The 25,683-nt window shown below is 34.4% G+C and overlaps 1 protein-coding gene and 1 long non-coding RNA gene across 5 annotated transcripts in view; one reads left to right on the top strand and one right to left on the bottom strand.

The window, feature by feature from the left end:
• LOC143230495 (uncharacterized) overlaps positions 1-18,519 on the top strand; it is a 37,367-nt gene extending 18,848 nt beyond the window's left edge. The window contains exons 2-3 of the long non-coding RNA XR_013016454.1: positions 17,529-17,639; positions 18,328-18,519. This is a non-coding gene — a long non-coding RNA (uncharacterized LOC143230495). The remainder of the gene's footprint in view (positions 1-17,528; positions 17,640-18,327) is intronic.
• LOC143230494 (uncharacterized) overlaps positions 1-25,683 on the bottom strand; it is a 198,273-nt gene that overhangs the window by 24,308 nt on the left and 148,282 nt on the right. For all 4 annotated transcript variants that reach the window (XM_076464171.1, XM_076464169.1, XM_076464172.1 and 1 more), the window contains exon 3: positions 18,515-18,647. In XM_076464171.1, coding sequence (XP_076320286.1) covers positions 18,515-18,647 — 133 coding nt within the window. The remainder of the gene's footprint in view (positions 1-18,514; positions 18,648-25,683) is intronic.

Here is a 25,683-nt window from a genome sequence, read left to right as displayed (position 1 = left end):
CAAATACAGCCAATCCCACTATTCGTTGGTAAAAGAGTAGCCCAAGAGTTGGCGGTGGGTGGTGATAACTAGCTGTCTTCTTTCTAACATTACAATGCTAAATTAGGAACGGCTAGCGCAGGTAGCCCTCGTGTAACTTTGTGCGGAATTCAAAACAAATCAATTTCATAAAGTTATAAATTCAAATTTCCGATTATTTGAAATAGTAATACGTTAACATACGTAACATAATAAGTCGGAGACACGTCAAAAATTAACTATAACACGTAATATCATCAGTGTGATCTCTATTACGCCTGATGAACACAGGTGACACTAATTTACCACGTGGCTCTTGAAAGTTCTGAATGTATTAACAAGTTTCTAAGTATCTGAGAATGATCACATTGATTACGGTTTATTTACGTAGAGAGATAAGCGCATTTGAATATTTTTTCTAGACCGCTTAGAAAGGCTGTCTTATGAGAAAGTCTTCAAAATTAAAGACAACAGTAACCGGTTCATGAAGTGTTACGACGCCGTACTTTTGTAATATTTTTGTAAAAGACTTGCGTGAAAGGCGCTGCAGGTATATACCACTCGATCGCTCACGTATAACTAATTGTTTTTAGTACTGTGCTTTTTTTAAATATTTTCATGGGTTTATATAAAAAGTCTCAACCATTAAGAGCCAAAGTAGTTTTTGAGAACTTTAGTTTAGGTTGAGTGGCCATTTCAACCAGAAAGTTTCTGTATTGATTGGTTTGTTTTAAATTTCACGCAAATCTATACAAGAGCTATCTGCGCTAGCCGTCCGTAATTTATCAGTGTAAGACTATAGGGAAGGCAGCTAGTCATCACCACCCACTGCCAACTCTTGGGCTACTCTTTTACCAACGAATAGTGGGATTGACCGTAACATTATACGCCCCCACGGCTGGGAGGGCGAGTATGTTTGGTGCGACGGGGATTCGAGCTTGCGACCCTCAGATTGCTAATCGAGTGCCCTAACCACCTGAGCATGCCGGGTTTCTCTAGCGAATTCGAAAGAAAGAATTTTTATCTTAGATATTAATCATATATTTTTGTTATAATTTGTTATATTTATTATATTACGTACGTCACGAATTACGATTTCAAATAACTGGAAATATGAATTTCAGTTTAGAAGTTGAATGTCGATATTTTTTATATTTATTATATTTGCCAAGTAGATTGGTACACACAGTTTTTCTTTCTTAACACAAATATATTTTAATATACAAACAACAATACAATTTATAATAACAGTTATATAATAATTTATATTCAAAAGTTTTACGAACTTACAAACAATATTAAGCCCTATATCCGGTCTGGAACTGAATATTTGTCGACGGTTTACAAAGCACAAATTACTTTTATGTTAATACAAAGATACACTTCACTTGACGGGAATGCTAGCTAGCTCTATTCTTTATACGCGAGTTTTTTCTCGACGAAAATATCTAATGTCTTTGTAGAAATACTAATGTCAGAAGTTAATTCACAGAAGTTTGTAGTGTTCGAGGTCTATAAACGTTCCTAGTCAATTATCTGTAGTCTTCCGATTAATAAGCATTTGTCAGAAGTGTAACGTCCGAGACTTATAGTATACTGACTGCAGTTGCCCAACAACACCCTAACCGACTCTCTGCGTGTTGCGATGGCTAGCTTTTCCACTTATTAGGCGAAATTCTTGTAACCAAGGTAGTTAATTGTATTTCTGCGCATGCTTTAGAAAAAGACAATTTCAGAATTTACTGAGAGAGGCGAATTCGGTGTACATAGGACTGCTTACGTTCGACAATGTTCGTTGACTAATTAGAAGTTCTGTCCTTAAACGATTTATTGAGTGTTTAGATGAAATTCGTCTGGTTTTGACAAATGAAAATTTTTCTTGTCAAGAATTATCTGATGTTGTGTGGGTTTGTAGATTGATGTATCTTACAGATTTCTCCTCGCATTTAAATGACTTGAACACTAGATTGCTGGGTGTTTGATAGCATGAAAGCTTCAGAAATCAAACTGAAAATTTCTGAACGTGATGTTTACAATGGCACTTTTAAATATTTCCCAAACCTAAAAAATCACGTGGCAGATCTTCAAACTCATGAGAAAATATACATTCGGAGCTTGCAAATGCAATTTTCAAGCATCATTAATTCAACATTTGAACAATTTTCTTTAAGGTTTAATAAGATAAGTTCAGGCTATTTGAAGAAAGTGTAAAATTCATAAAGTATGCAGACAGTTGATCGTTAGACAAACTGAAATTGGAAATGCTGCATTGGATTTACTTGGATAATTTTCAGATGCAACTGCTTGATTTACAAAGCAGTTCAATTTGAAGGCAAAATTTTGTCAACTTAAGAGCTGAACTAGAAATTATTGAAAGAGATCGGTTAGTGACTGGAATAAAGCAGAAAATTGCAGAAAATGAGGTTCTGAAACTCTGGAATTCTATTCCTGAAACTTTTGACTGTCTGAAAAATGTCTCAATGTCAGTATTAAGAGCATTTTCATCAAAGTATTTATGCGAATCATTATTTTCAGTAATGAACTTTGTAAAGTGTGATTATAGGAATAGACTTGCTGATTAAACTAGTGCTGCTTGCATATTTCTCAAAACAACCAAATACAAACCTGATATAAACTATCCGTCATCGTTGGTGCAGCAGCAAATGTCTCACTAAGAGTAAAATATGCTATTTTCCTTTCCTTGGTTTTTGATTTTTATGTCACATAATATGAACCAAAACTTATAATTTCACAATATGCTTTCCGTTAATAGTAAAACAATGAATAAATATAAAGAACCAAAAGGATTCCTTCTGTTTCCTTAAACAAAATCCATTATTGCTGTTGGTAATTCATTAATTTTATTTATTATGAATTACTATAGTTATTAGTAACATGTAACTCCTAAAGCTGTTTCATTTAAAATAATTCAGAATAATAATAAATGATAATCTGCTGCTAAAAATTACCATGAGCACGCGAGATAATTTTTTAGAGGATTATTCCCAATTTGGGCACACATCTCATAAAGGCTCGCCATCCCTGCACTAGTACTTTTAAAACATATTGTTGATTCTTACACTCGAGAATCTTCTACAAATTTAGAGAACAGGCGGGACTTGCGGAATACCCATGTAACAATATATGTTATATGCATTAAACTGAAACAAACGTAGATATTAAAATAAATGTATAACAGTAAATCCGTTACAGATATTATTAGCTTTTTGTTTACGACTCTAAATAGTTTAGGCTTAAATATTGTACATTTTTCTAAATTATTGTATGTAAGTTAATATTTATGTTTATTATGATATATATCTATAAAACTACGGAATTACAAAGTTGTCGTTTCCTTGTTTTCTATACAGTGCAGTATTACGGGATCGTAATAGGAAAATTAAATAACATCAAACATTTGGCGCGATGGAACAAATATCCTTTGAATTTTGCTTAGAACTGATTCATTAGTTCTGTATCAAAGACAGGTGTTACGTTGTTCCTTTAGTAAATGGGATCTTACAGATGACATATGAAATAAACTAATTAAAGTATTTCAAGTACACAATAACGTTACTGAACTTCAGATTCAATGACATCACTTCAGTTCTGCAGCGTTTGGAAATAATATATTAATAAGTTTGTCTTGATTATCACCAGAGGGACAAAGTGTCAGCTATCAGGAAACATACACAAAATGATACCGAAAGCAATGGTGTAAGTAATACGGGAAATAACAAAATAGAACATTATAAATAGTATTTTTATCTCCAAAAAGAAAAAAAAACAACTTACAAAAATGATTTTCTTATGATTTTTTACGTAATAAAAGTTTTTATTCACTTCACATTATTACTGCAACAAATATTATTGGTGGCAATATTACTGTAGCTATTATTTATTATTATTGAAGCCATTATTACTGGATCTTTTATTACTGAAACCAATATTACTGGTGGCATTATTACTATAGATATTATTTATTATTACTGGATCTATTATTAGTGAAACTAACATTACTGTTGGCAATGTTAATTACTACTGCAGCTCTTGTTACTTAAACCAATATTACTGGTGGCATTATTACTGTAGCTATTAGTACTGAAGCCGTTACTACTGGATCTAATATTACTGGTGGCATTGTTACTAAAGCCATTATTGCTAGAGCTATTAATTATTACTGGAGTGATTATTAATGGAGACATTATTACTGGTGGTATTTTCCCAGATGCATTATTACCAAACACCACAATTAAAATTATTTCGGCTTAAATCAAATCAAATAACAAAACCTTGAATACGAAACTTAGTATCTCATCAAACATTCCTGAACGTGCCATTCAAAGCTGTAATCAATCATTATGTGTTTCAGTAATTCCAAAATTACGGGATCGAATGATTGGAATTAAAGAAAATCTATTATTCATTGAATAAACAGGTGGTTTGGATAGATAAACGTCTGCATCGTTGCTTTCAAAATAATAAATCCATCTATTTTGACCGTGTTGGAAAAGTATTTGTATCAGCATCTTGAATTAATTCATTCACTAAAACAGATTGTTATTACCATAAGAAAATAATTAATGCAAAGTTATAATAATATTGGTGGTAATAACAATCTGTTTTAGTGAATGAATTAATTGAACACTTTTGGTTTTGTCATTAGGTTTCTTGAAAACTTTTCCTTGTTTTCTGTTGTAAAATACATCATTCTGGAAACTTACTTTTCTGTGCCGTTGTAATATTACTCTGCTTTTGCTTTACTTAAACCTTTGAGTTCTGTAATTAGTTGTGCAAGCAAAATGTTTAAAACTAGAAAGACTGCCACTACAATGAAAACATTCCTAACCATTGGATATTGGAATATTGTCACAGTAGACTCTTGTTGCCACAGCCACTTCCGAGATAAAGAGGTTTTTTTAGTGAGATTGTTTTTAAACAATATAACGCCAAAGGTAAAAAAAGTATATATATTGAAGAGAATTTTCAATCAACTAATGAAGTAGGAAACTTGCAAAGCTCATTGATCGTTCAATTATGACGCCCCCACGGCTAAAAGGGTAAGCATGTTTGGTGCGACGGGGATTCGAACGCCTTAACCCGCTTGGCCGTGCCGGGCCGGAAACAAGGGGTTGTACTTGGTACACCATAACTGATAATGATTTGCATAAAACACGTAAGATGCTGTTTTTCCGTAAACAATACAAGTTATTTACTTGATTACGTGAGTACAATTAAAACAGGTTTTAGTATTTTATGTAAATAATGAGATTTTATTTTTGCACATTAAGAGAAAAGTCATGTATTTAACACTATGGAGTAGATATAGGAAAATATTCTGTGTCAGCATATAAAATTAGTATATGATTATATTAAAGATTATCACCACTTTATAAGAACGATTTGTATACTTTAATATTGTAATATATTGCGGCATATGTAAATATGGTGGCACCATATGTGATGTACTTAGTAACATATGTTTGGTGCAATACAAAATCCCGAACATTTGTTATGCAATACCGCTAGAGATAGATTTAAAGATGGAGAAAGACGTCACAGACTTTTAAAGAAGGATATTCTTATAATGACATCGTTAAATGGTGTAGAACCAAATGGCGTAATATTTCGAAAAAAACAAACAACCTTTAGTATTCCCAATGGAAGTGGAAAAGTCGGTCATCAAAAGTAGTGTTCAGGACAGTAACGAGCTCCGATATTACGCTTCAAGCCAAGCCACGCAACGTTCTCATCGGAAAGTTGAAAGTTATAACTGGGAAAGAGAACCTTCCCACCCCAAGATCAATTATGATAAAGTTATGAAGCTGAGCATATCTCCTGTTATTTATAACAATGTGATAAATATTTTAAAATAACGATGACTTACAAGCTTTCAGTCATACCTTGAAGTTAACGAATGCTTTCAAGAGAAAAACAGCAGCCTCATTTCATAAAGTAATTGTGCAACGGAGGTTCTGCTCACCCTTGAAAAAAAAAACCGGAGTAAACAGTGCCGTTTTAGTATATTGAATTTACTTCTTTTTTACTTTTCTCAGTAAAAGTTACTTGAATATTTGTAATTTTCTTATAACAAAGTCACCTCGGACTATCCGCTGAGTCCACCGAGTGGAACCGAACACCTGATTTTAAGGTTCTAAATCCATAGACTTACCGCTGTGCCAGGAGGGGCAGCTACATGGGAGATATATAACTCTGAATTTACTTCCTACAGATATTTCATATATTCACAAATAGATTTTTAAAAGGCTTGGTCAATGAAAATTAAATAAGTTTTCAACAACTATTAACGAATCTTTAACAAAATGTGTATGTTGATACAAGCTTTTCCACAATGAATTGAATTTAAATTTTTGTTGAAAATAATGAAAAAAATACATATTTTATATTAGTTTAATTTTCAGCAATAGTTTAAGAGCTGCATTTGTTCTGCAAAATAGTTCAATACACCACTAGTCTGTATTCATCTTTATTTGGGCTTAAGTATCTAATACTATAAAACAGTATGAATTTTCTTTCGGTCAGGTACTGATGTCATAGTAACTTGTAGTTTGGTTTCCTATCAGTTAAAAAAAATTAAAGATATATTTGGGCTAAAATGTATGAAAAATCGTACCTTTTTGCGCATTTTGAAAACGCATATTTGTTAAATCGTCGAATTTCGTCAGTTTGTTTTGTTTGTTTTGGAATTTCGCACAAAGCTACTCGAGGGCTATCTGTGCTAGCCGTTCCTAATTTAGCAGTGTAAGACTAGAGGGAAGGCAGCTAGTCATCACCACCCACCGCCAACTCTTGGGCTACTCTTTTACCAACAAATAGTGGGATTTACCGTAACATTATGCACCCCCACGGCTGGGAGGGCGAGCATGTTTAGCGCGACACGGGCGCGAACGCGCGACCCTCGGATTACGAATCGCACGCCTTACGCGCTTGGCCATGCCAGGCCCGAATTCCGTCAGAAAGGACGAAAGTATATTTTAACAGACATTTTATACAGTTAAGGCACTCGACTCGTAATCTGAGGGTTGCGGGTTCGAATCCCCGTCACACCAAACATGCTCGTCCTATAATATAACGGCCTATCCCACTATTCGTTGGGTTGGTAAAAGAGTAGCCCAAGAGATGGATGATGAAGTTTTGCGCGAAATTCAAAACAAACAATTAAGTTCAGCAAGGTTTATACAAGGTAATACAAAAACGTACATAAGTTACAGTGTTAATTTATCTTTTTATCAAATATAAGCTATACTTAACTAATGTTAGGACTAATACAAGTGGTCTTAGAAATCTTAGGACTACGTAAAATGTACAAATGTAACGCACGTAAGTATTTCGGATGAGACCCCTCCTCACCAAACACGTGTGAAAATGGAATTTATGGTCATAGAGTGCTAGCTGGCAACTGACAACAATAAAGTAAAATTATATGAAGAATTTTTGCAGGTTTTGAAACAAGAAGTAACAAAAAATACCACCGGCTTAATGTTTCATTTAAGTAACTTAAAACTATGTATTACTATCACTGAATATTTTATCATCACATCAGTAACAAGTATATCCCCGTCATACCAAACATCCTCGCCCTTTCAGCCGTGGGGGCGTTATAATGTTGGTAAAAGAGTAGCTCCAGAGTTGACGGTGAGTAATGATGACTAGCTGCCTTTCCTCTAGCCTTACACTGCTAAATTAAAAACAGTTACGCAAATAGCTCTCGTGTAGCTTTGCGCGAAATTCAAAACAAACCACAAACCAGTAACAAGTAATAGTAGCGCCAACGTCAGTATTATTCAATATGTCAAGTGATTTTGACTGGACAGTTTATTATAATATTACTAACAGTATAAAACTAGAAGGCTAAGTAGTTTAGTATAATCACTAATAGTAACAGAGAAGTGAACTAGGGTAAAATTTACAATAGTTTAACTCATATTTATGCAGAATCCCTAAACAGGTTCACACTCAATAGTCTATAGCCTTACCAGTATAGGATAACAGCAACAATACCATTAGATTGATTGTCAACGCTTTTACTATTGTTAGCGTTACTAAAAGTGCCTGTCACAGACAAACATTTACTGCTTTACTGTTAGTCTCAAGCCAAAGGATCATTTCTTACAAAATTCAAAGACTATTATTCAAACTCAAGTGTATAGATGAAAACATCATCAGCTGTAAGGGTCTCCAAGTAATGAGTTCAATAGTCCAAGATGCTTTTTATTCTTCATTTGTTATTGGCAATAGAAAATACTCTTAAGTATTATATATGTAAAACGGCTCGTTCGGGTTGAGAAAATATTTTACGTAGAAGACCGAACAACGTTTTGACCTGTAATTTTGTTAATCATATTTTTATTATTTTCACTTATATTTGTGATAAATAAATACGTATGGTATATTTTTTTAAAGATTGAAGTCAGTGTCAAAGAGCAAGAAACCATACCATGTCCACGTGATGAAAACAATTTCTTTCAGTTTTTGTTATTACAATATATTTATTTGATTATTTATTTAGAAAGCTTTCAAGTTAAATAAGCATTTAAAAATTTGCTGAGTACATTGCAATAGTATAAAACCCATTTACTCTACTGCCTTTGGGATTTTTAAGGTGTTTTTATATAGTATCTCATCGTATAATATTTGCAAAACGTAGTTTTGAATTATGTACAGAGTTGTATTTCAGAACAGCTGGTATGGGTATTAACCTGAAGATGACCTAGGAAGTTTGAAACGTTGTTCACTGCTTATTAATAAAAGCACAAAGTATACAGACCGGTGTTTTATTTATTATCGATGACAAGCTATATATCAACAGTACATTGGTGAACTAATAAACATTTCTTGTGTGATTTTTCGAATTCCTTTGATTTTATATAACATGATTTTTATTTGTCTGGATGCTGCTCTTATTTGCAATTTGAAAAGCATGCATGGTTACATTGTTCTCTTGGGAAGAGTCCTGCCTTTTCGTAACAAATGCAAGTCCTTATTCAATCAAGTTAAAGTAATTACTGTTTTTTGCTATGAAAAATGAGATCAGTTACATAAAGTTTATCTTTCCAGTACCAAGTAGGTATGTGGTTATAGTTCTGACAAGTAGGTATGTGGTTATAGTTCTGACAAGTAGGTATGTGGTTATAGTTCTGACAAGTAGGTATGTGGTTATAGTTCTGACAAGTAGGTATGTGGTTATAGTTCTGACAAGTAGGTATGTGGTTATATATCTGACAAGTAGGTATGTGGTTATATATCTGACAAGTAGGTATGTGGTTATAGATCTGGCAAGTAGGTATGCGGTTCTAGATCTGATCAAAATACACATTTTTGGTTTATCTTATTGTATGTTGACAAAAGTAGCAGAGTTGAACCCTTATGATATCCTACAAGGTATATCATGTTTATTTTCTGCTTATAAACTGATTTATAAAGCAAAGCAAAGGAAAATAACTGGTTAGTATTGTATGGAAAGTATTTTGTATTTGTTTTCTTATAGCAAAGCCACATCGGGCTAGCTGCTGAAGTCCACCGAGGTGAATCGAATCCCTGATCTTAGCATTGTAAATCCGTAGACTTATCGCTGTACCACTGGGGAGCTATAGGGATAGTTTTGATTTAGTAACTTATACTGATGTGCATTCAATAAAGCATCCTGACAAATGCGTGGTGTGTTTCAGCCTGTTTAGTTTTTCATGTATTATATGTACCATTTTTGAGATAACACCTCTATAATACATTATCCTTTTCCTTTACGTGTAAACCATGTTAAAAAACGTTTTTGATATATACCGTTCTTAGTCTGCAGAGAAAATATCTCTTTATAATTGTTTTATGTAAGTTTGTTTTGTTCAGTGGAAAGAGGAACAAATTACTCCATGGAAAGAATGTGCCAGACGACAAGTCATATATTCCTTTTTAAGAGTTCTTGTTTGTTTGTTTTGAATTAAGCACAAAGATACACAATGGGCTACCTGTGCTTTGTCCACATGGGTAGCGAAACCCGGTTTTTAGCAGCGTGAATCCACAGACACACTGCTATGCTGAGGGTAAAATTTAAGAGTGTATAAATTTTCTAAGATGCGGAAGCTTGTTACAACTGAAAGTATGGTATCAGGAAGTAATGAGTATTGTTTGTTTGTTTTATGAATTTCGCGCTAGCCCTCCCTCATTTAGCAGTGTAAGACTAGATGGAAGTCATCACTTCCCACCGCCAACTGTTGGGCTACTCTTTTACCGACGAATAGTAGGATTGATTGTAACATTATAACGCCCCCACGGATGAAAGAGCTAACATGTGTGGTGTGACAGGGATTCGAACCCGTAACCCTCAGATTACGAGTCAAGTGCTTTAACCACCTGGCCATTTCGTGCCCAGCAACAAATAATCATGACCATAACCTCATAAGACCGAGCATGAATTACGATGGAAGAACTGCAACACTGATTTTATAAGTTTCTAGTATTTTCAATCTTAACTACAACTTAGGTTAACTAACTAGGGATTGAGGTATAATCGTCCCTAATTCTGAACTACTGACTAAATGAAAGGGAGATAATTAGTTAGCAATATATGCCATTACAAGAGGTCTGTTTGGCTATGAATTCAATAATGGAATTTACTGTCACTTTTATGATGCTGAAACAGTAGATTGTGCTCAGAGGCACATCGCTACGCAAACCTTGGTCCTTTTGATCTGAAACTCAGTATATTTAACGTTAGAACAAACTTGGCCATGTTTATGACAAACACGATCTCAGCGATTTCAGTGCTCAGTAAAATTGGCTTCTGTACATTTTATAATGCCCCTAGGCTGGACGGGCGAGCATTTATGGTGACTTATGTCAGGAAACAACAGTGCGGAATAAATTCAGTATCTGGAGCAGAGAGACGACTTTATATACAAATGCTATATTGTCATACATAAAAGTTTATAAACGCATGCGCAACACCCCCTCAAAAGAAACTTTTTGTTCAACTGTATTTTTTGCCGTGTGGATCTTTGGAAGCTACAAATATTTTAGACATAACAGCGTCCCACCTGAAGTGGATTCATATATAGCTGTGTTCTGTGGTTTTAGAATAAGAACTTCTCCTCGAATTGTATTGTATTTACAGTTGGGTTTTTACTTGTAGTTTTGTTTGATAGCATAATAGTCCGGCCTCTCCTAGTGAATTGTATATATAATAACCTTCTATTTTCTAACTTCGTTTGAAGCAATATCGCATTAAGTATATATTAAAATGAAGCAACCCGCCGATGTTTGAAGTTATAGTACGAACGGCGGCTTTCGATACTTGCAACGGGCAGAGTACACAGAGCTATATATTTAAAAACGGCTGAAATGGGCAGAGAAAGCACTAGTAGAGGAGCGAACAACGTTTCGACCTTCTTCGGTCAACGTCAGGTTCTACAAACAAACAAAATATAGTACAAATTATGGCATAAGTTAGTTTACGATAATATATATATAAAATAAACCCCATAAACAGAGACTGGATAAAAGCAGACTTGTTTTATAATGATTGAATTGTTCCATCATTACATACTGCACTAAACAGCATAGAACAAGTAATATCCTAAACTTGTAATTCTAAAATCTAGTCTACAGTAATTCAAAGAACACTGTACGTATGTGACTGAATGTTATTCAAGTACGTAACAGAAATGCAAACTAATAAGCAGAATAAAATTATTAATTAAATTTATATAATATGTGTACAATATCTCTTTATTGAAACAGCTGTTCGAGACACCTTACAGCACAGAAAGAGAAAATTGGTATTTGAAGTTTTAGTGAGCCCTCTGGTGTAAGAAAGTAGAAGACAAAGAACAAGATATTAGTGAATACAAATAAAATTTATAACTGAAAGTAATAATAAGTAATTGACAAAAATTTCCGCTTTTGTTGAAGTACATGTTATTTTCCGTTATCTTATATTTAAGGAATAATCAAATACAGTAAGTAATATTTCATTATTTTCATATTATGTTATATTCTTTTCAGGCCTACAAAAAATAGAAATTGGCTGACCTCTGTATAGAGCCAATAATAAACAGATTAGACCAATTATAGAAATATTATTGAACACAGCTTTAACGTAAGATAATTTATACAACAATGTTATTAATGTTCAGGCCTGAATATTGAACATTCTTCCGTTACATATTTGTAAATATATAGCAGTTCCCAGGTGGGTTTGGTTTGAATTTCGCACAAGGCTACACGAGTGCTGCGCTAGCCGTCCCTAATTTTGCAGTGTAAGACTAGAGAGAAGTTAGCTAGTCATAATAGCGAACTGTTGGACTACTCTTACACCAACGAATAGTGGGAGTAACCTTCACATTATAACGCCCCCACGGCTGAAAGAGCGAGCATGTTTGGTGTGACGGGGATTCGGACCTGCGACCCACAGATTAGAGGAAGAAATCAAAATGAGCTGCATTAAACCGAGACCGAAATAAAAGGAGTGAGATAGGCCAAACAAGGCCTCTGAGTTGTTAGACTGGAGTACCATTATGTAAAAATGGTGATGAAGGCTCTTTGTCCCTTTTTCTCTTCTACTGAAATTTGATGGTTTGCGGAACCAGTTACACGATACATCACAAACCACTGTATCGATTGGATTGACAGATGAAGGCAGTATTTCAGGTGACGTATTAAAACGTGATTTAAAAACAACCTCTTGCACTAGAACGATTTATGGTCATCAAAACGTTTTTTTTTTCTAATCTAATATAAGCGTTTTAATAGTAAATCAATAGGGTATCATTGTTTGCGTTTTGACAAGGCAAATGAAACGTTTTGAAATGGTATTCGTTAAGAGAACGACAATTATACTTGAAGTTTATGGCATTATATAGTTATCTGGGCTGTGAATTACAGTTTCAGATATATCATTATTTATCTATCAACGTGTGACTAGTAAAGTGTAGAACTTTTTTCTATGCTACCAACAGATAGGTTTAAACGAAAGACAGTTACAGCTTTGTATCTATGACTACACTTTCTGTTTGAAATCTAACAGTTGTTGAAATAAGATGTGCTCAACATGTGTCTCTGTTGATAATTCTTTTTAGCTCGCTCGATGGAGCAGAATTTTGAATTTGGTTAATGTGTATGCTGATGATTGTAGTCCAGTTCGCTGAATGAAACAGAATTTTGAATTTGGTTCATGTGTATGCTGATGATTGTAGTCCAGTTCGCTGAATGAAACAGAATTTTGAGGTCAGATAATGTGTCTGTTGAAGTTTGTAGTCCAGCTCGCTCGATGAAACAGAATTTTGAGCTTATCTAATATATCTGTTGATGATTGTAGTCCAGTTGGTTGGATGAAACAGATTAAGATGACCACAGCTAATGTGTCTGTTGAGGATTATAATCCGGCTCGTGTTATTTAGAAGAACCATTATTAAGCCCCGTACAGAACTTTGATTTCTTGTTCAATTACGTGGGTTAATTCGTTGTAGCGTGTGGTACCATTTATATCATTAGGACTGATGATGATCTGATGATGATTAGTTGTTTGATCCCACTGTAAAATTGTACCAATTTATTAGTAATCAGTATGTTTTAAATCTAGAAATGTTCTCGATTAGAAGTCCAAGTTTACCTCGTTGTTTTAGAGTAAAGCCACATTAGGTTATCTGCGGTGTCCGCCATGAAGAATCGAACCCCGAATTTTAGCTGACCCACTGAAGACTACCTTGTTCTTACAACAAATAAAATAAGTCAATTTTAGGCTTTGAAGAATAACAATCATGCATCCATATTTAAGAAAATCTTTGTTTCTGCCTGTTTAGTTGTTTGAACTTGTTGAAGTATGCCTGTCAGGATAACATCTAAAGAACTATCCCTACTGTCACTGATGTTGTCATAATAAGGAATTTCAGGGTACACTTCAAAGCCTGTTTGTTTCATGCCTATCAGCTGTGTGTGCATGGAGTTAATTTCAAGCTTCTCAAACGTCATCGTTGACTATTCCCGATCACTATACAACATTGTATCATGTGATGATCTTGTACCATTATAGTTCTAACGTTAATTATTCCGCATCGATATAGAATTATCATATGAGATCGTACCATCTGAGAAAACTGTTCTACTAAAACTCTGACATAAAGTAGAATTTCTTAAACTTCTTCAAAAACAAGAGATCTACAACGTCAGTGATTTATTTAGTAACAATTACAAGTGACATGAGGACCATGATGGACCCTACATATTCTCCTGATATAAGCATTAGGATTTCCATGCCAACATGTCTTATTCTCGCCTGTTTACTAAGTCAACAGTATCAAAACTATTTCTAGCCTCTATTAGAAGATTTATTGATAATATAATTGAATAGTTTTAAAGAACAGTCTAGTACATAGACTAAATGTAACAAATAATAATAATTTATTAGAAATGACTATTTGGTCCTTCAGTGAAGATTCCTACTCTAAAAAATTAATTCCTTTCCAACTCCGTAACAAAAGAGGGTTATAATAAGGTTTTATCAGCTGTAACCATCTGCCTACTAAATACTGCTTTCCACGTAAGTAACAAAAGTGTTATAGTAAGTTCTTAGAGCTGTAACTATTTGTCTATTGAATAATACTCTTCATGTTAGTAATAAAAGTGAGATAATTTAAAGTTTATCCAGCTGTAACCATATTCCTACTAAATACTGTTTTTCATGTCACTAACAAGATATGGTTATATAAACTCCTCCTAAGTATGTTTTTTGACATCAGTAACAAACGAGAGTTTTATTAAGGTTTTCGGCTATAACCAACTACCTATTAAATACGGCTTTCCATGTAAGTAATAAAGAACGGTTGTATGGAAGTTTTTCAGCTGTAACCATAAACCTACAAAATACTATGATTAAAAAGGTTATATTAAGGTTTTGCTTCAAATATGGCCATTTGCTTATTAAATACAGTCTTCCATGTCAGAAAAAAAAGAGGGTTACTTTAAGGTTTTTATCAGTTGTAACCATCTGCTTACTAAATACTTCTTTCAATTTCAACAAAAACGATGGTTATATTAAGTTTATTTAGCTGTAATCATTTACCTACTAAATTCTGCTTTCCATGTGATTAACAAAAGGGGGTTGTTGACATTAAAGTTTTATCAGTTGTAAGAATCTGTCTACGAGATGCTGCTTTCCATGTCAATAACGAAGGATGGTTATATTAAGGTTTATTCAGCTCTAACCATATGCCTACTAAATCCAGCTTTCCATATCATTAACAAAAATGTCACATTAAGGTTCATCAAGTGCAACCATTTGTCTGCTACAGTTACGACAGAAAGTGTTCGTACCCCTTCGTCCCGAGTTGTTTTTGCTCATAAGTTAAAAAGTATCACGATTAGGCTAATAGAAGTATGTTATTTTATAAATACTATACTAAAACGTATATACATAAATGTTTATGTAAATTAAACGAAGAATAATTTGTTTATAAACAAATAGCCAAAAGTAGGAGGAGCAGAAAGTGTTCGTAAAATTCAGAACATGTGAAAAAACTGATATTTCCGTAAAATTTTGTTTAGTTTGGCAAATAAACTACATTATACCATTCCATAACTAGACACTGGGTTCATAATTATTGGAATTTAGCCAGCAAAAAATGCACTTTCGGCAATTTAGTGCTGTCCCCGTCATTATCTGCTTGGTCATCATGGCGAACAGGAATCAACTGTATAGTGATTTAAAAAACCGAACTATTGTAAAATACAAGTCTCGTGTGTCTCTTTCCGGTATTGCTACACAACATAATCTGCAGAAATCTACTGTTCAAAGCATAATTGCCAAGTTTAAGCTTACAGGATCAACTGCTAACCTCCCTCGTTCCGGACGCCCCACCAAAATTCCAGAGAGAACCAAGAGGAAGGTTCTCAGAGAAGTTAATAGGAACCCTCGTTTAACACGTAATGACATACAGAAACTGGTAAGGGAAACTGGGTGGAAGTAAGCACCTTTACAGTTACAAACATGTTACGCTCTTCTGGGTTCAAAGTATGCCGTCCTCGTAGAACTCCATATTTAAAGCCAGTTTATTTAGAAGCACGATTGAGGTATGCAAGAAAGCATGTAGATAAACCCTTTACCTATTGAAGAGTAATCTTTGGTCAGACGAGACTAAAATCGAGCTTTTCGGCCAAAATGATGTTCGCTATATTTTCCGTAAGAAGGGGGAACGAAATTTTCCAAAGATAACTGTCCCTACAGTTAAACACGGAGGTGGCTCGATCATGCTATTGGGCTCCTTCAGCTCTTTCGGTGTAGGCAGCCTTCACCGTGTCAACGGAATAATGAAAAAAAGAAGAGTACGTTAATATATTAGGAACTTATATCAAATTGATGCTTGGAACTTGCGGCTTGGGCGTCGTTGGATCTTCCAGCACCACAATGACCCTAAGCACACATCGAAATATGTGCAATCCTGGTTGCAGAAGAATTATATAAGCGTTCTGGAGTGGCCATCGCAGTCACCCGATCTCAACCCAATTGAAATCGTTTGGCATGAGTTGGAGAGCATGGTTCATCAGCGTCATCCGAAAAACTTGCAAGAGTTGGAGGCCTTGTGTAAAGAATAATGGAAGAAAATACCAGTCGAGTACTGTCAAACGATCATGGAGGGCTATGAGGAGAGATTGCGCCAAGTAATTCACCTGAAAGGCTACACAACTGACCATTAAAGTAGACGCACGAACACTTTCTGCCCCTCCTATGTTTGGTTATTTGTTTATAAACAGTTTATTTGTCGTTCAATTTACATAAAAAAGTATGTAGATGTGTTAGTATAATATTTCTAATTTACAGTACTTTCATTATCCTAATCGTGATACTTTTTAGGTTTTGAGGAAAAGTACTTACTATGCAGGGGTATGAACACTTTCTGTCGTAACTGTAAATATTGATTTCCACAACAGTAACAAAATGGGGTTATTTTAAGGTTTTTTTAAATTATAAAGACCTGCCTACTAAATACTACTTTTCATATCAGTAACCACAGATGGTTATATAAAGGTTTTTTTTATCTCTATTTATCTGCCTCTTAGATACGGCTTTCCATATCAGTAACAGAAAGGTGTTATACTAAGGTTTTACAGCTGTAACCATCTGCCTACTAAATATTGCTTTCAAAGTCAGAAGCAGAAGAGGGTTATATTAAGGTTTGATCAACTGTATCCAGCTGTCTACTAAACACTGCTTTCTATTTAGTAACAAAAGAGTTTAATATTAAAGTATTTTTGGCTATATCCATCTGCTTTGCATGACAGTAGAATAAGGCTTTTTTATCTGTAACCATTTGTCTATTAACTACAACTCTCCATTATAGTAACAAAAGAGGGTTTTTCTTAAGGTTTTTTTCAGCTGTAACCATTTGCCTACTATGTATTCCTTTGTATGTAAAGAACAAAAAAGGTTATATTCAGGTTTTTCAATTGTAACGGATTTACCGTTGTATATTTATTTTAGTACCTATGCTTATTTTAAATAGATTTCTTTTTCTTTTTGCATATGACGTATAATCTTAACTGTATTGCGCCAGTCCCGCGTGTCCTCGAAATTTGTAAAACGTTCTTGTGCGTTAGGATCAACAATGTACAAGGTATGTATATTATACAAATGATTGATAGTATCGTTGCAAGCGAGCTTTGGTGAAGGTTCTAGAATCTCGTGTGATTCCTATAAAAAGTTCTAGACCGTATATAAGGCTCAGTAGTTTGTAAATTTGTAAAACGGTTGTATATAACAATCATGTGTAATGATTATTAGTAATAACCGTTATTGTAAATTGTATTTCTTTTTACGTTTGTATATCAAAATATGTGTGTGTTAAAAAAGGGAATTGTGTGTATCAATGTTATATCAAATAACCTATATTTAATATATATTAACATTTTAATTACCTACTAAGCTCAAGCAAAATATCCGGTTGGTTCAAATAGTAGTACGTAATGTAAGTAACATTGTAAACCAAGACTCGGCCGAAACAAAATTTTAATACATAAAACTGTCCACCTGCTTTCCATGTCAGTAACAAAAAAGGGTGATATTAAGGTTTATTCGACTATACCAATTTTTCTAATAAATGCTGCTTTCAATGTAAGTAATAATAGAGTATTATAGTAAGGTATTATTTCTACTGTAACTATCCGCCTAATAAATAATGTTTTCCATGTACAAAAATTTAGTAATAAAAACTATATATCTAAACAATCCTAGGAATTCAGTGAAAACGTTTTATTATATTTTGTGTATTCTTAGGTCTTATATATAATCTATGTTATCTTCAGATGCTGAATATGACGCTTTACTTACACTTATACTTCAGTGTAACATCAACACTTCAATCTTTTCACTTTATTCGGGGTAATAACACTGCTACAACATCCAAGTTATGTTTTATATTCTCAGTGAGTGGAACACCTATATTGTAACGTCTCAGGTCTTCATCATCAAACATCTGCTGCAACTACTTACCCACATTCTGTTGCTAGCTCTTCAGTGGTGGTAGCAAAGACAAGATCCTGATTTTGAGTGACCGACTGAAGAGAAGTGAGACACAGCTGGAACTTTTCTAATGTGCATGTTTGTTCAGATGATAAGGAGATTTCTGGAAGAGAAGGACATAATCGTTAACTTTATTAAGTTGGTAAATATCTTCGATGTCTTGTCAGGTACGTGGTTTCAACATGAAAGACGTTATGTTAAATACAACGAGAAATACCATTGTTAAAAACAATGACATAAACTGATGATATCCGAAAATACTAAATGTATCAGTTTGTCCAGTTAATGAAGGTCATACTGTTTTTGTTTTGTTTGCTTATGTTTTTCTTATCAATGACTAATAATAAAAATAACAACAAAATGATTCAGACTTATATTTTCTTATTGAAATTAAGAAGTAAATTTCACTATTAGATAAGTGTGTATATATACATTCAAAGTTTTTAATGAATTGATAAATGTTATGTATTTGTTCGTATTCTATCAAAAATGTTCAGTTAAGTCATACAACAATTTTATGTCCTGATTGCTTGCCTCCTGGTACGTTTGAGGCTTATAATACAACGTTTCAGGGTCCATCATGGGAAATCAAAATCCTGGATTTTAGTATCGTAAGTCCGCATATTTGCCGCTGATCCACTGGGAGACAACTTGTAATCCGTTTTTGTTTTTATTCATTTTGTACGTATTTCACATTCCATTAAAAGGAAGTGTTGAACATTTGAATAGAATTAAAACCAGAAATAAATTTTATATTTTGTCAGATAATATGATTTGAATTTAAGAAATGAATGATATTTAATAGTCTTCACTGAATTATTGACTAAACGCGGCTATCTATAATTACAAGAGAAAATGACAGTTCCAACCCACACATTGTGTAATAGTTTTAGCACACAAAAAAAGTTTAAAAAGTCATACTTGTTACCGAATAAAAGTAAAAATAATTAAGATGTGAGCTTCGTTAAATTAAGAAAAATTAAATGTTCGAAAGTGTTACCTGTTATTGTTTTCATACTATTATGACCAGGTGGTTAGAGTGCTTGGCTCGCAATCTGAGAGTCGTGGGGTTCATATCCCCGTCACACCAAATATGCTTGTCCTTTCAGCTGTGAGGACGTTTAATGTGACGATCAATCCCACTATTCGTTGGTGAAAGAGTAGCTCAAGATTTGGCGGAGAGTGGCGATGACAAATTACCTTCCCTCTAACCTTACACTGCTAAATTAATGACGGCTAGCGCAGATAGCCCTCGTGTAGCTTTGGATGAAATTCAAAATAAACAATAAACATGGGAAGAGAGGGGTAGGATAATTAGATTGCTTGTTTTAGTTAACTAATTACTGTGATAATGTTTAAGTTCCAGTTGCGAGAAGCTAAGTATGAAAAGTATTTCAAAAACATCTTAAAGCTATAAATCACATTAAATGCAAAAAAGAGGGGGGTACATAAATATTTCACACAAGTAAGTAAGTGAAAGATGTGTTTAGATTACAATGTTAGCTTTCTTTGTCGGAGTCGATTCTCGGTTAACGACTGCAGGACGTAAACAAAATAACAGATAAGGCAATAACTTTGTATATTATAATTTTTAAGTACCCCCATTCTGGCTTATGGAAGTAATTTTCATCTACTATGACTGGCTAGTCTATTATAGGTCAAGTTCAGCTTCAATAACTCCTAGGGACTATCAGCAACGCTTCCATAGCCAGCGTAAGGGATTGATTACTGAACCTAGCAATCTACCAAACCTAGTCTACAGGAATATATAACTCAAACTCAGTAATCCATCAAATTCAGCTTAGAAAATCACCGAAACTAGTTTATACCAATATAGAACTCAGCGATCCACCAAATATAGGTTTTATGTATACTGTGTCCAGGAATTTGTTAAATATAACCTAGGGGCTTATTGATCCAACAAATCCAAAAGATGACAAGCATTTGGACTTCTACAATCCGTAAGAAAATTTTTATAAATGATAAAACTAGGCTGCTTGTTTAAACTACGAACTGTAATCACAATAAACATAGAAATGTATGCTTATTTTTTTAATTATCTTAATAAAATATACGTATATTCAGATTTTATCTTATGAGAGTTATCAAACACACTTATATTTTATTTTTGGGATAATAATAAAATCCAGCAGTTATTTCTGTCCTTTGTTAATAAAAGGTTAAATACATATATCATAATTATAGGAAAATACTTAAAACTTGTACATTCACAAAACTATTTACCATTTGAAAATTATTTGTATCATTTTGGCATTTGGAGTGTCGGATACAATTATAATTATTGCAAGTAAAACACCAGAAACTGACCCAACACTTCAACTATAACAATGTGGGAACGAATTGATAGGAGGCGTAACTTAGAATTATAATACATTTTTTCATTGTTTTAGTATTATCAAATTCAATTACCCATTAATGATATTTTAGATAAACCCGGCATGGCCAGTTGGTTAACGCTCTCAACTCGTAATCTGAGGGTCGTGGGTTCGAATTCCCATCACATCAAATATGCCTGCCCTTGCAGCAGTGAGGGCATTTTAACGCGACGGTCAATCCCACGTTTTGTTGGTAAAGGAGTAGTCTAAGAGTTGGCGATGAGTGGTGATGACTAGCTGACTTCCCTCTAGTCTTACACTGCAAAATTAGGGACAGCTAGTGCAGATAGCCCTCGTGTAGGTTTGCGTGAAAATTCCAAAGAAACAAACAATACTTTATATACAGGATTATCATATAAAACAATAACATTAATTCCCCTTTACTGATGATTGCTGCTTCATTCTGCTATTTAGCCAACTTTTATGTAGGATCGTAAACGTATGCTGATGAAAGAACAGAGTGAGGGCAGAAAATAAGCATTGGTGAATGTACTAGAATCTATATCCTTGTGTATGGCACTTTAGTACCACACATTTAACCTACCGTACATGACCATTGGAGTTATTTTTTGAAGGGGAGAGGACTGACCGAAAGAATGCCTTGCGAAGTCATTGGGCTTCAGCTAATATTGAAGTCATTCTTTGAAGAGGAGAAGACTGACGGAAATGATGACCTGCGAGGTCACTGAACTTCATCTAATAATATGTGTGTGTGTGTGATGCATTTGAAAAAACACGTAATATCCTATTGGGTGATTGACTGTAAACCCTAAAGATGTCCTGAAAATAACTCTTTAAGAAGTGTAGCCAAAAATACCATAGGATTTTAAACACTGAAATTGGTACTATGTTACCCTTCCTAAAAGTGACAAGTCTCCGTACTAAAGTGAAACGTCAAATGTAAATAATTAACACTCATATTTACGTACAAATATAAAACGAATTACCAATGATTTTGTATTCCAGATCGCATCCGATGGCTCAGCGGTACGTCTTAGACCTTAGAACGCTAACTACTGGGTTTTGATGCCCGCAGTTGGCACAGTACAGATAACCAGCCTATTGTGTAGCTTTGTTATTAATACTATAAAGTCAAAAGTATTTCAGATTACAATGATGAATGGAATCGGAATGATTGACATTATAGATATGGCTTTACCTTGTCATAAAATTTAATAAACTGTAATTATAATTTAAATGCTTTATGCAGTGTAATTAACACACTCAGCTCTACCGGAAAGAGGAATTACAGTTTGCTGATAAGAAACAATGAGTTTTCACCATGCAGCCACTTTTTATATTTTCTATATTACATGCCAAACGATACTCTACTAAATGTATAGATTATAAATTGAAGCAACACTTTCACTTTAAGACGATTCACCGCGACAGCTGAACTCGATCGTTCCTGCTATATAAAACTTTATTCATGTGCAGAGTTATCTATTGATCGGTAATTTGTGTAACGTTACATCACAATAAAACTGACAATAGGTGTTGGAAACTCTTTCTTTACTCGTTCTTTACTTCGGGTTTCCAGTAAAAAGGAATATAGCCACACTGGACCACACTCCTACTGCTGAAGATGCCTTTCTCAAATACAACATTTCCTCTACTCAGCTGGGAATACAACACAAAGTTTCGATTGAAACACTGTTTATATCAGTAACTAACAACAGTGTAGACAAGATAAAGAAAATTTTGTAAAGCGTGACATCATCGGAAAGTAAATAAAACGTGTTCGTGTAAGAAAACAAAGCAGGAGCAAAAGAAAGTTTATGAATAAAAGTTTTGAGAAGGCGCTGCAGTCGATATTCTCGTAACAAGTTAATAAATGTAAACCACATCAGTAAATCCTAAACTGTCACGATAAAATGTTGTAATTTCGAGAACTTTTTGACACTTTCTTATGTTATAGGTTTTGATGAAGCACTTTTGATTCTAGAACTTTCTGCCTGCCCCTTTTTTTATCTTAAAGGCTCATGATAAAGCGTTGTAGTTTCGAAAATTTTCTGACACTTCCCTATCCTAAAAGGTCATAACAAAGCGTTGTGGTTTCTAGAATTGTTTGATATCTTTTTTTTTATCTTAAAGGGTCATTGCAAAGCGTTGTGATTTCGAGAACATTTATGACACTTCCTTATTCTAAAAGGTCATGATTAAACATTGTAGTTTCGAGAACTTTCTGACACTTCTTTATCCTAGAGGCTTATAATAAAGAGTAGTGGTTTCAAAAACTTTCTCACATATTTTATCTTAAAGGGTCATAACAAAGCGTTGTGGTTTCGAGAAAAAATTTGACACTTCCTTATAATAAACGTGTAATGTAAACACACATAAATTAAATTATTATTTTTGAGTGATATTACTGATCCCGAAAAAATACCAACAATGTAAAACATCAACGTCGCACATACAGCAGTAACGAATGAAAGAAAGGAGTTTTTGATTAATTTGTATAGTAACTACGTCTTTGAATCTGACTGATCTGTAAATTAGTTGCAATCAGGACATTGAAATATTCGTTTATTTCTGAATTTTATTTTCAAAATGCGAGTCGTGAGTGGCTTACTGGTTAACGTGCCCGGACTGTGAATTTGAGGATATGTGGTTCGCGATATGTTGCCTAGTAAACGTGTTACACATTTCGTGGTCGTGGGTGCATTAGGAGGGTGATCAAGATGATCAAACTTTACTATCTGATCAGACTAATGTAGCAGTCGTTAAGAGTGGGCGCCGTTGAATAACTTGTTGCCCTTCCTCTAGTCTGCCAGTTCCAAGTTGGCAACAGTTATGCGCAGAATGTTCTAGTGTAACTTTGCACTGGAGTAAAGTTCTGGATTTCAGAGCTGGCGAGCCGATTTCAAATTCATATGATACTATAAAATTCCTCGCTTTTTAAGCTGCAAGTGCGTTACAAGAGTAAAAGTCAATCTCTAGGTGTGGATGGTGAGTGGTAGGGTGTTGCTGACCGGCTTCTTTCCATTTAGTAACTAATTTCAAAATAAGAATAGCATATGTAGTCTTAAAGGTGAACTTTCAACAAATTTAATAATTGCCTTAGAAACTGTACTTTGGTTAGGTATAATTCCTCTGTGGTTGCCATATTTTTAAACACTTTAGTTTTTGAATAAAAAATGAAACAAAATATGCAGGTCCTCGAACTCAAGTTCCTCTTGGTCGTTCGGCTGTTTCCGTGACGTTTAAAAACTATGACGAAATAGTTGCCAAACACGTTTCGTTGCGCGCCGACCATTTTGTTCCTTTTAGTGCTGGTGTTTTATGTAAATCTATCGGTGCTTTTTTCGGATTACATACTTTGTGAGACTATGTTTTGTCTTGATATTGCTACTTTATGTTTGTTTTATGATAACATGGTTTACTGCGTTGCTTATGGTTGTAAAAACGGTTCGGCATCAGGCAAAAGCTTCTGTTCGTTTTCGTACAAGGAAAAGGAACCGGCAAGGTGGCGACAGTGGGTGCAGATGGTCAATAGGAAGAGCTGGACTCCTTCACACCATGCAAAGCTTTGTCAAGATCACTTTGAACGCTCATGTTTTATGTCGGATCCCACTGTTTTGGATTCCGTGAGTTTCAAGTAGGATCATAGTTTTGGATAAACAGTATCTTTAATTGTAGGTTAAACTCAAATATACTATTTTAGGTTTAACTGCATCTTGAACAATACACACTCGTGACTTGGCTCATCATCATTCAAGTCAACAAATTCATAGTATGATGCTTCCAAGACATCGATATTCAGGCAATTTCCATCAAAGCCTCGAGTCTGGGTAATGCACTCTTCATCTTTTAATCGGTTTGACACTTTGTCGTATGAGCGACAACAAACGCACTCCCTCCTGGTTGGCATCTGCTCGCATAAACCACACTTACACCTTGCACAAACATACGGAATATGTCATATAAATTATACATTTATGGTAAATATTAAATTAACTATTCAGACTGCTACATCTAGTTTGATTTTATAGACAGAATTATGACGTATAATTGAAATTCATTTTGTTACGAGTCATAAATACCCGGTACAATGATTGTGGAAGGGCCGTGTATTAGTTACCATTGTCGGCAAAGTATAAACAAATAAAACTCAGTCTGTGAAACCAATAATTTATAACCACCAGACAGGTTTCGAGATGCTTAAAATTGCACGTGAAATAATACAGACCATATTTGTTGTCATCACTTAGGCTTACCATTCTTCCACTGGAGGTATGACCGACTCGCAACCGGCCTGAGCACTATCAGTGTCACTCACAGTTCCGCTACTCTCGCTCGTGGAACTGTCCTCATCACTAGAACTTGTCAGATCTGTGTCAAAAGTAACTGTTCTAGGTTCGTTCAGAGTAGGTTCGAATTGATATGGCGCTCTCGAGACTGCTCAGAACACAAAGTCAAAACAGACTCCGCCTCTGTTTCTCCGTATGCACTGGCCATGTTTATTTACATTCAACGCGCTGGAGTTGGCGGTTTATTTGGCAACTATTACGTCACAGTACTTTTCCTAGCGGCAAACGTAAAAACTAAAGCGTTTGGATTGCCGCTCGGAAAGGGCTCTTTCTGCACCAAGTTCTAGGTTTCATTTATTAGCACATATTTTTTATAAAAAATGTGAACTTCAAAATTAATCAGTATGAGTAGTTCTTTTTCCTGTAAAATTCAACTTTAATAGCTTAGCGTGTATGTGTGTGTATTTTCTGATAGCAAAGCCACATCGGGCTA

Source organism: Tachypleus tridentatus, chromosome 10, assembly GCF_004210375.1.
Source record: "Tachypleus tridentatus isolate NWPU-2018 chromosome 10, ASM421037v1, whole genome shotgun sequence".
In the NCBI taxonomy this organism is placed as follows: Eukaryota; Metazoa; Arthropoda; class Merostomata; order Xiphosura; family Limulidae; genus Tachypleus; species Tachypleus tridentatus.
The sequence above is the reverse complement of the archived record's forward strand: the minus strand, read 5'-3'. Positions and strand labels throughout refer to the sequence as shown.